This window comes from Benincasa hispida, chromosome 1, assembly GCF_009727055.1.
Source record: "Benincasa hispida cultivar B227 chromosome 1, ASM972705v1, whole genome shotgun sequence".
In the NCBI taxonomy this organism is placed as follows: domain Eukaryota; kingdom Viridiplantae; phylum Streptophyta; class Magnoliopsida; order Cucurbitales; family Cucurbitaceae; genus Benincasa; species Benincasa hispida.
This window is the reverse complement of record NC_052349.1, coordinates 57,159,587-57,171,152: the sequence shown is the minus strand read 5'-3', so window position 1 is coordinate 57,171,152 and position 11,566 is coordinate 57,159,587. Positions and strand designations below refer to the sequence as shown.

Sequence of the window (11,566 nt, the reverse complement as noted above, 5' to 3'; positions counted from 1 at the left end):
TAAATTTTCAATATTATTACATTTTAAAATTTAAATTTAAATTAAAAAAAGAAAAAAGAAAAAAGAAAAGAAAAGAAAAAAACCTTAGTGTATATATAAACCAGGCTACAGGGATGTTGACACAGACAGCCTCACATGAGCCCAACCAGGTCAATACAAGGGGACCCTCTTCTTCTTTCATTACCATAACTCTCTCTCTCTAAAATCCCAAAACAAAAGAAAGAAATTAAATAAAAACCAGAAATTATTATTATTGTTATTATTATTTATTCAATACCTTACCATACCCCCTTCTCTCTATTATATCCCTTTCTGGGTTCCCTTAATTCTATACCCTCTAAGAAAAAAAACCCTCCCTTTCAAAAAAAGCTTCAATTTTTCCATCTGGGTTTTGTGCTTCATTCTTGTTTCTCTTCAAATTTTTTTGTTTTTCTTTTGTGGATCTTTACCTTTTTTTTCTTATATGTAATTTTACTATAGATATTTATATATATATACCCTAACTACTACTACTACTACTACTTTTCTACTTGGTGTGTTGTTTGAGATCCAATTTCTTCATAAAAATTAAATTACTTTCTTTCAAATTCATGGATGATTTTGGTTCATCTTCTAGATTTCATCATCATGAGTACTACAACTTTCAAAGCAGCAGCAGCAACAACAACAATAGAAGAAGAAGAAGCAGAGATTTTGATGATGAGGAACAACAACAACAACAAGATCAAGAAATGGAAGACTCTTGTAACAACAACAACAATAATAACAATTGTTCTGTTTTTGTAGAGAAAGAGCACATGTTTGACAAGGTTGTAACTCCAAGCGATGTGGGAAAATTAAACCGTTTAGTTATCCCAAAACAACATGCTGAAAAGTACTTCCCACTTGATTCTTCATCCAACGAAAAAGGTCTTCTTTTAAACTTTGAAGATCGCGGTGGTAAGCTATGGCGGTTCCGTTACTCTTACTGGACTAGCAGCCAAAGCTATGTGATGACCAAAGGCTGGAGCCGCTTTGTCAAAGACAAAAGACTCGATGCTGGTGATATTGTCTCTTTTCAAAGACCCCTTCATCATAATAAAGATCGTTTTTTTATCGATTGGCGACGCCGCCCGCCGCATCCGACGGTCGACACACCTTTATATTTCCACTGTGGCGGCGGCGGTAGCGGCAGCAGCGGAGGTGGTGGCCAATTTCCTCCTCATCATCACCATTTTCAGCTTCACGGCCAGTGGAATAATAATCCAGTGGCCACACCCTTATCTTTACATAGGGACCACGTCCTCCACTTGCCGCACAATAATAATAATGTGAGTTTATTTCATAATACTTATAATCATCATCATTATCATCATCATCATAATCGCCATCCCATTCTTGACGGTCCATATGATGGATCGTCGGTTTTTTACCATTTGAGATCCCCTACCGCACCACTGCAGATAGAGGCGGTACCAGTTATAGGGGATGGAAATGGTGGTGATGGTGATGGCAGTGGTGGTCGTCGTGAAATTGGGAAAACGGCTGCAGCTAAGACGACATTGAGGCTTTTTGGTGTTAATATGGAATGTGCCGTATCTGAAGATCAGTGTGGTGATGATGAATGTGACATAGCAACAACTTCCATGACGATAATGTCGCCGTCGTCATCTCAATTCCATGTTTATAATGGAATGCCAATGCCGATGCTGATGCCCATGTCGATGCAGATGCCAACAAACAATAACAACATATCAACAACCATGGAGTTTTTCGAGAAAGGGAAGTCGCCGATGTCGTCGTCTTTTGATTTTGGAACTTGACAAACTGAATCCACATCTCCAAAGAAAAAAAAAAACAAAGCTTCTTGGACAAATGCAGATGAAAATCAAACGGTGAGTTGTTTTCTTTTTTCTTTCCCTTTAATTTTTATGGCTCCTTGAATCATTAGCCACTCAATTTTACATCAAACACATATGAACAAGGAAAATCGATGTGTAAAATGTTGAGTTATAGTTTTAATTTTTAGTTTTAGCTGCATAGTCGTTCTTTCTTTCTTTTCTTTTTTTTGGTTTTGTAATCTCAAGTTTTTTTGTAGGGTCTTTTTGGATTAAACTTCAGCAACAAGAGTCCATAGAGCATGTAAGCTTAATTAATGGAGAACATAAAGAAATGATGTTAATTTTATGTTCTGTCAAAAAAAATTAATTCAAGATCATCTCAATCCAATATATTCCATGTTTCTCTTTAACATTTGGAATTAAATTTTGTTTCTTATGTTCTTATAGGTGGTGATTGCTGTCTCTAATTCCTTGGAAAAATGGCAAAGCCCATGCAGGTTTTGACAGATAAAAGTGTTTCTGAGAGATGGCCTTTTAAAAGGTTAGTTTAATGTCATAGAATTTAAATTAAATTAATATGCACATTCTCATCTTCACATTTTATTAGTTTATTGTCAACATAAGCATAGCTCAACTAACATGAATTTATACAATCAATTTCAAAATTGGAGATTCGATTCTCCCATACCCCACATTGTTAAAAAAAAAAAAAAATCGATTCATTACAATAAACATGACCTCTTAAAAAAAACAAAAGAATTATTCAATGTACTTGCCCTTTAGTAAGATTTGCCTTCAAGAATCTACATTGAGTTTGCTAATGACCATTAGATATAAATTCGAGATACTTTTATCTTTCTCTTCTTATAAATTCAATGGTTATACAAAATCGGATGATCTTTTTTGATAAATTTTCTTTTCTCCCACTCTCCACACTTTAGCTGGTAATAATGATAATGAAAGGTAGATTTGTGTATTTTTGTTGAATAGTAAAAATTTGTTTGTTCTTTTTTTCCATCTAATTTCTCACTATTGCCAATTTTGTAGCAATTGTGTCATTTCACTGTTTTTTTTGTTCATATTCTATTTTTTTTAAAAAAAAAAGGAAAAAAAAAGTCTTGATGTGAGTATCATTAGCAATATTATTGTTCTTTCTATTCTATTTCTCTTGTTTTAGATGTATATGCTAATAGTAAAACCTTAAAAAATGTGATTCAAGTTATGAAAATCAACATTGAATGATGATGAATATTGGTGTAATAATTTTTTAAAATGATAGTTCTTAAACATGCAGTATTATATCTGACATATTTTTTAATACTTTTGGTGGGACTGGTGCAAATCAATTAACAATAATTGAAGGATGCAAATGAAAATAAAAAATTAATAGAGTGAACCAATGACTAGTTAGCCAAGTTTATGTATCACCAAAATCCACTTTTTTCAGGTCATTAATTACACAGTTACACACAAAAACACATATATACCATTTCTCAATTTCAAAAAGAGAACTTAATTTAAGTATTTATTGTGTATCAAATATTTAGCATTTATGCTCTTAATGGGGCAAGTACTTTCTTTTCTATTATTCTGTGTTTTTTATGTAACTTGAATGGCTAGATATAGAAACTTAATGATATGATTTTTTTATTACAACAATATAACTCTTTTTTTTATTAAAGATATGTCTTAATTAGTATAGAATATATGCTCAGGTTAGTAGTTTAATGAAATACCTAAGTTCCGTTTGACAACGTTCGTGAAACATAAACATGAATGTTGTTCATAAAATTTTCAAAAAGAAAAGAAAAAAACAGTCTTGTTTCTGGTTTATTGTTTTTTAAGAGCTTTCCTCTAGCCTGCTTTTGTATCTTTCCAATGTTTATGAATCTCTTTTGGTCTTGGAACATGATGAAGGTGCTAGAGAGGTATCAACCTAATTGAGATGTTTCGGTGCATCTCTGATGCCTCTTGTCGTGTTAATATTTCAAAAAAATGAACGTGGTTCATAAAATTATACTACTAGTACTCCCACAACAGATTGTCTATTTTTGTTTTCTCAGATATTTTGGTTATACTTTTTCATACCATTCTTTGTTTTGACATGAATTAAAACACTTAAACCTTGAAATTCTGAGATATGAACAACTAGCTTTTTAGTTCTTTGTATATTTTTCTTGCTTTGACAATGTAGTGATTATATAATAATGTTTTTGTATAAGAAATTTTCTATTGATTACTGATATATTATATATGATGATGAGGAAAAAACATTTAGGATGATGAGTACTAGTACAATAGAAATCACTTGAAACATTTGGAAAATCTTTATCATTCGTCGTATTTTACAACTTTACATATGATTTACATTGTTAGATGCACAAGAGAAAAACTAAGAAAGTATCTTAAATTTATATCCGGTGATATTAGAAATTTTATAACACATGCATATAATAGTTAGTATTAATTTTTCCTTTTCCATACTTTTCTCTGAATATTGCATTAAGGAGGGAATAAAAATAAAGATATAGGTATCTTTTGTGAGTGTTTGAATCCAAAAATTGAAAAATATAATTATTGGCTTATAGTGAGTTAAGATTCTCTTTATATATAAATATATTTGATGGCATATATAGGATTTGCACTAGGTTGTTAGATTATTTGTAATTTGAATTCTCCCACTTTCCTTTATGCCCTTGTCCCTAAAAAAAAATAGTAATTGTAATTCTCTAGCTAGAATTTAGGGTTATTGGTCAAAATGTTAAAGCATTGTTTGGACCAAAAAACATAGCAGTTAAACCATAACAGACAAAATGGGAAGACAAATATTAATGTTATTGCTCAATTGAAATCTGGGATCAAGCAGCATGCTTTGCCTGACACTATAATTATTTCTATAAAGTACAAATTAATTTTGATAATTAAATTCTGCCAAAAAAAAAAGAAAAAAAAAACAGAAATCTAGCACCTATTTGTTTTACTAGATAGGAATCAACAAAACTCACTCAATTTTATCTTAGAGACCTTTTTTCCCTTGTAAGATACAATAAATACATACAATTACTATAAAAAGACAACTTTTTTTTTCTTTTCTTGAGAAGGAATATTGATTTGAATATAAATAACTTGTACTTAATCATCTATCCAATTCTTGTTCTTATATATTGTTCATCTCATTTTTTTTTTTTTTTTGGTGTTGTGCAGTTTTTGAAGATATATATATATATGACAGTGGAAGCAAATTACTTCATTTTCCTTCTGATTAGTTGCTTCATTTTGTTGACAATCACACTCACAAGAAGCCAGTTTGGTGGAGAATATTATAGGTTTTGAGAACTTTCCAAGGTGTGTATCTAGTTTTGACAATGTTAAATTTTCTAGTTTCTCTCTATTGTGTAAAACAATCTAACATGCTTTAGCAATATTTTTTTTAAAAAAATATTTACCACTACCTGATCTATTATTTCCATGGGAATTATATATATATATATATATATATTGTCAGTCTTATATTGGTGCTAGATATTATTCTTCCTGAATACATGGTCAATTTTCATCATCTTTTGGATTTGGGACATGATGAGGGTACTAAAGTCTTTTTTGCATCTTTTTTAAGTTTGAATATGATGAGGATACTAAGAATGTGTCTAATCTAATTGAGATATCTGAATGTGCCGGTAACGATTCTATATCATCTAGTATTTTGTTAAAAAGAAGGGGATAATTTTAGATAGAGATTGGAAAAGTGAAAAGGGATATTTTTTTTTTCTTTCTTTTGAGGGAGACCATGTTTATTTACAAGGTCTAATAATTTAATTTATAATTTAAAAAATACAACTTGTTTTCCTATCTACCCCTTCTTATATATTGATCTAATAATTAAGAAATAAATGAATAATACTTTTATATCAAATTGAATAAAAGCATAAAGTGTATCAAAATATGAGTTCATTTTGATATATAGAAGACTCAAATTATAAACTAGTCAACATATTCTAAGAAGAATAACACTCCCAAAGTTAAACAATAGACTACATATATCCTTTATTTTTGGTTCCATTATCTAATCTCTACTTGATTGAGAGTGAGAGGTAGGATTAAAGATACAAGAAACATTTTTAAAAATATTTTTAAAAGAAAAATCAAAATATATTGGATGAAAAAAGAAAGTTAACTAACAAATAATCCATTAAACTAACTTCAAATGAACTAATTAAGACCCATGTTTGAGTTGTAGAATGGTAAAAAAGAGTTGGTACAACATCCTTTTGTTGAGGATTCCGGATTGAAAAAATAGATAGATATTACATATCTTTATAAAATACATGAGATACTCAACTTAATGTTTATTAATTTTGAGATGAAATCTCGTATATTTCACTAACAAACATTCGATCCATAACAGTTCAATAAATTTGATTCAAGAAAATGGTGAATTCAAAGAGGTACCATCCTGAAGGATATGTTGATGATCCAAAAAATGACCTCAAAATAATCTTTACATTTGTGCAATAATATTTTGAAAAAAATACATCTTTGGTCCATAAGATTTGGGCTTAATTTCTTTTGTTAGTCTCTAAGTTTCAAAATGTTACATTTTTAGTCCTTAAGTTTTGAGTTTGATTTCATTCTAGTCCCTATGTTTCAAAATTAAATGTTAAGACAATTTTACTCTTGAAATTTGAATTTTGTTTTAATTTGGTTCTCAGATTTCAAAATCTATACTTTTAACCTCATTTTTTCACTAAATATTTACTTTTAATTTTTGGTATTAATGTCTATTAATTAATTTAAAATAATTATGAAGTAAAATTTTAAATTTAATTTTAATAACAATGATGAAATTAGTAAAATTAATTAATTATAATTCTTATAATTCTTTTTAAATTGATTAATAGGACATCAACGTTAGAGATAGAAAGCAAATATTAAGTGAAAAAATGATGTCAAAAGTATAAATCTTAAAACTTAAAGATCATAAATTGGAACAAAATTCAAATCTCAAGAGTAAAATTAAAATATTTAGAAATCTAGTGACTAAATTAAAACGAAACTTAAAACTCAATGACTAACTAAACTGAAATCAAACTCAAAACTCAATGACTAAAACCATAACGTTTTGAAAACTAGAAACCAATTCAAAACCGTAGAAACCCAAAGAAAAAAAAGTTATTTTTGAAACATATATCCATGGAAATGGAAGTTTTGCAATTGGAGGAGGGTGAAATAATATTAAAAGGGTTAAGGGAATTGGAGAGTTGAAAAATGGCATATTTCATATTGTTGATATGTGTGTAGAGTATAGATATATATATATATATAGGGTAGGGAAATATAGGGTAAAAGTATAGGATAATAATGATGTGTAGCAATAATGTAAAATTCATTAGATATTCTCACATAATTCATTGATTAGTGTTTAAATGAGTGTTGAGTTTGAGTGGAGGGCATGCAGTAGGGGGGAAGCAGCAGCAGCAGCTAAAACAAAGGCCATGCAGTGAATAGTAGCAGAAAGGGTAGGTAGGGCTGCCCCTCTTTCTTTTATATATGTACCACTGATGCCCAACACAAAGCTTCTTCTTCTTCTTTTTTGGCCAAATTTTGTAGCTTTTTATTTTATTTTTCTTCTAACTAAATGGGATATCTCTTATTTCAACTCATATCCTTCCTCATTAATTGTTTGTTCTCAAACCAAACACACCTTTCTCTCTGACTATACTCTGTCCCTTTCATCTCTCTTTTCTTTCTTTCTTTCTTTCTTTCTTTCTTTCTTTCTTTCCCACTCCTTTGGATATTTGCATGTTCCCCCCTCCCTTTTTTTCTGTTTTCATATGCTTTACTCCTTATACCCTCTAATTCTTTTCCCTTATTCTTCCTCTCCTTTTCTTTGTAATGCCATCAATGCCTCTTGTGGTGGCTCATTGTGATACAAAAACCCTAACGAGACTCTTTCAATCTATGAATCTATCATTCCCAAACACTAAAATTTCCAAATTGATTTCATTTCAACCTTATCGATTGAGTTAGACACGGATGATTTATGGTCGAGGCTTTTGAGACAAAGATCAATAAGTTTTTTGGCCCAAGACTGGAACACTACACAAGATATGATGATCAACCCCACTTGAATGTTTTTGGCATGCTACTCAATTCATGAATTACAAAACTCAAGAAGTTCTCTTTAATTAAACTTGAAAGAAGCACAAAGGTCAAAATTCAATTCAACGTTATTTATCCCTAAAACAACCTAATGACAATTCTTTGGATTAACCTTCCTATGAATCCTAAAGCCTCATCATCAATCATATCAAAGTTGCAAAAGTGTCCCTATTTAATTAAATCAAATCAAAATATAAATAATAATTTGATGTGGTTCATATCAAGTTTGTTTGAGAAAAGAGGATTTAACTTATATAAGAATTCTTACTTTGATATATGGTAATTATTTTAATATTACTATTTTAATTTTGTGAAAAAGACACAGGAGCTTTATTAATTGGCAGAAATATAAAAGGTAATCAAATGAGAGACTAGAGGAAAGAATTTCAAAATACAGATAGAATTGGGGAAAATTACATGTCTTCCCCATTCTAGACCATATATATTCTTCTTATGAACAAGATTATTTCTGATATTGTTTATTTTAGATATAAGTTCTCACAATTTTACTTTTGATTATAACAAGTAGAAAGTTTTGAAAGCATGATGGTGAAACAAATAAGAAATAAATAATTATAACAAGTATAAAAGCTGAAAATGAAAAGCCTCGAATTAGATAATAAGCTACTTGATCTTGATTTTAGATAAAAGAGTGTGGACAGATATAGATGATCCATGCTGAATTTGTTAAACGAGAAAAAGAAAGAAGAAAAATCTTACAAAAAGCGTCGGTAGTGGCTATGTGGACGCTCTTTCGTGTGGGCAAAAGTTGAATCTAGTCGACGTATTTTGTTGTGTTGAGTGAAATAACCATCAATAGTCTAAAATTCTTATAGTGAAGTATAGCAAATTTCACAGATCAATCTGAAATCACATAAATATAGATGATCAAACACTTTTTCAGGGTTGAGTAATTAGTAAGTATTGATATACACCACCCATCACTTAGGACCACTCCACCAAAGAATTTGTAAGGCCCACGACTAAAAGTTTTAAGACCACGTAATGAAAATTGGTATAATAATAATGAGATTTCATTGATAGATCAATCGTAACGAATAACAATCACTGCAAACGTATTTTTTTTTTATATATATCACGTTTATTTAAAATTATGAATCTGTCACATTTACTGTTACCATTATCATTTAAGGTCAAACGATAACGGTAACAATGAAGGTGACAAAGTCATAATTTTTATATTGCAATAGTAACAATAACAGTAATCGTAACCGTATCGACGTAATTTCCAAATTTTAGTACGAGATTGAACACCATTCGCTCATCAATCAATTTTCTATTGCATATTTGGAAGTGGATACCCCAGATATCAGTACGAGTACGAAACACAAGTAAACAACACCCAACGTAATCAAATGGGCCTACTTTTAAGATTATCATTAATTTATTACGTTTCTCTTATTAACTTCTTACATTATGAAGTACTCCACGACTAAACAACTCCTCAGACTTAACAATTCCACGTAGTCAAAACACCTCCATTCTTTTTCTAAAATGAACTCTTCTTAGAGTTGAATTGTTAAAAGAAGAAACAAAGTAGTTATAGAAGAAAGTGATTGTATATAATATAAGTGAAGAGAATCATCATTGATACAAAGTCTTCTCGATGATTTCAAAAGAAAAATCATCACAAGAAGAGACTAGAAGATTGAAGTGATTTTATAAGCACAAAACCAGCAAAGAAGGGTGTGGGGGAGAGAGGGGCTATGGGATAGCGGTGTAGTATAGCATAGGAACATAGGATAGCATAAAGACATGTGGGGGTTTAAATAAATAATAGCATTATTAAGAGTGACAGTGGGCAGCCGATCCCATAAAATTATCACCAATACACACACACACCAACTATATTATAAAATATAATATAATGTTTGAATGTATAATATTTATAAATATCATAAAAATGTTTAGGGCCGGCGGGATGGGGGACTCTGCAAGGATAGCGATGCCTCCTTTTGTTTGGTATATCATATGCCAATGCAATGCCCCCTCACTGCCTCTCCCTAAAACCTAACCACAATTCTCTATACATAATAATAATCTCTCTTTACTTAATTACACCCAACCAAACTTCAATCAAAAAGTAATCAACATCCTATTCATTACATCAATCCAACTATATTTCGATATTAGTATGATAGGTTACGATAAATTTAATCTCTTCTCTTCGTTTGTGGACATCTATTTTCAAATATATGGCTAAATTTTACAAATATTTTAAAAGAAAGTCAATTTAAACAAAACGACTTTCTTAATCGTTATCTATGATATTTTGGGTACGATCTTCTTGTTGATTCCCTTTATGTTTTATAAGTTTTGTCATGAAATTCCAATCTGATAATAATACTTTTATTTGTTACATATAATTTCTTTTTTTAAATTCAGGATATTATTATTCATGGAAATTTAAATTCATCTGACATAGATGAGGTGAAAAGTAAATATATAGTCTAATTATTGAATTAATTAATTATAATATATAAATATATTGTTTAGACTTAATAAATTTCAATCAATATATTTATAATTAATATTTTATCTTATCTTTAACCATTTAATATATTGTTTCTAAAAACCTATTTAATATAGAATTATATTATTGATTATTAATATAACAATATGTTAAATAATTCTAAATTTAATTTATGACTTCATTAATTATTCTTCTTCTACATTTAATATAAAGTAATTATTTAATTTAATTTTTATAAACAAAATTGTAAATCATACATAGATATTTAACTTCAAGATATTAATTATCATACATGCCTATACAAATACAAATATTAATTAATCTAGATATTTAAATTTTAGATATTCAATATTTATACCCATAAAATAATATCTACAATCTAAACAAATTTAAAGAGATGTTTTTAGACAAGGTTTACTTTATAAGATGTGGCATTGGCACTTCAATTATGATAATTAGTGTTTTGTATGGTAAACAAATTGAGTTGTGTGTGTTTGAAATTGTGTTGTGATGTTTGTCCAATGCTCGCTCTTGCTCTTTATTTATTTTTTTTTTATCAAGAAACGAGCGGAGAAATGAATCACTAGGCACTCCAAGATATCATAACTAGGTGGTGTTTGTCAATACTCGCTCTTGCTCTTTCATTAGAGCGTAGGAGCTATTCTTATGGAAAAAATATATATATATTATTTTGGTTTTGAAATTTTGAGTCTAATTTCTATTTGAAATTTAATTAAAAAATGTGTGATGCTTTTATATTCTTGAGTTTTGAGTTTAATTTTATTTTTATCTTTTTTGAGTTTCATGTTCATTTGGTCCTAGATTTCAATATTTTGCTTTTATTAATACCTACTTTAGAATTTATGATGTTAATTTTTTCAGTTAGTTAATTTAAAATAATATAGTGTGAATTTTTTTTATTAAATTTAATAGTAATTGCAAAATTAGTGAAAATTAATTTAATTATAATTAATTTTTTTTAAAAAAAATAATTAACATACATTAAAATCAAATGAAAAATCATGGTTAAAAATATAAATCTTGAAGTTCTAGGACCAAATTGAAAAAATAGTACAACAAAAGCGAGTTTCCA

The 11,566-nt window shown here is 29.1% G+C and overlaps 1 protein-coding gene across 3 annotated transcripts; it reads left to right on the top strand.

The window, feature by feature from the left end:
* Positions 1-259: 259 nt before the first annotated feature.
* On the top strand, positions 260-5,289 carry LOC120090999 (B3 domain-containing transcription factor NGA1-like). Of its 3 annotated transcripts, XM_039048787.1 has the most exons (5): positions 260-1,310; positions 1,443-1,874; positions 2,078-2,121; positions 2,268-2,361; positions 5,025-5,289. In XM_039048787.1, the coding sequence occupies exons 1-2, from the start codon at positions 591-593 to the stop codon at positions 1,800-1,802; spliced, it is 1,080 nt and encodes a 359-aa protein (XP_038904715.1). In that variant the 5' UTR covers positions 260-590; the 3' UTR covers positions 1,803-1,874; positions 2,078-2,121; positions 2,268-2,361; positions 5,025-5,289. The 3 variants fall into 3 exon arrangements, with proteins under 3 accessions (XP_038904715.1, XP_038904696.1, XP_038904706.1); XM_039048768.1 differs by having other exon boundaries at positions 262-1,874; XM_039048778.1 differs by lacking the exon at positions 2,078-2,121 and having other exon boundaries at positions 262-1,874.
* Positions 5,290-11,566: the final 6,277 nt, after the last annotated feature.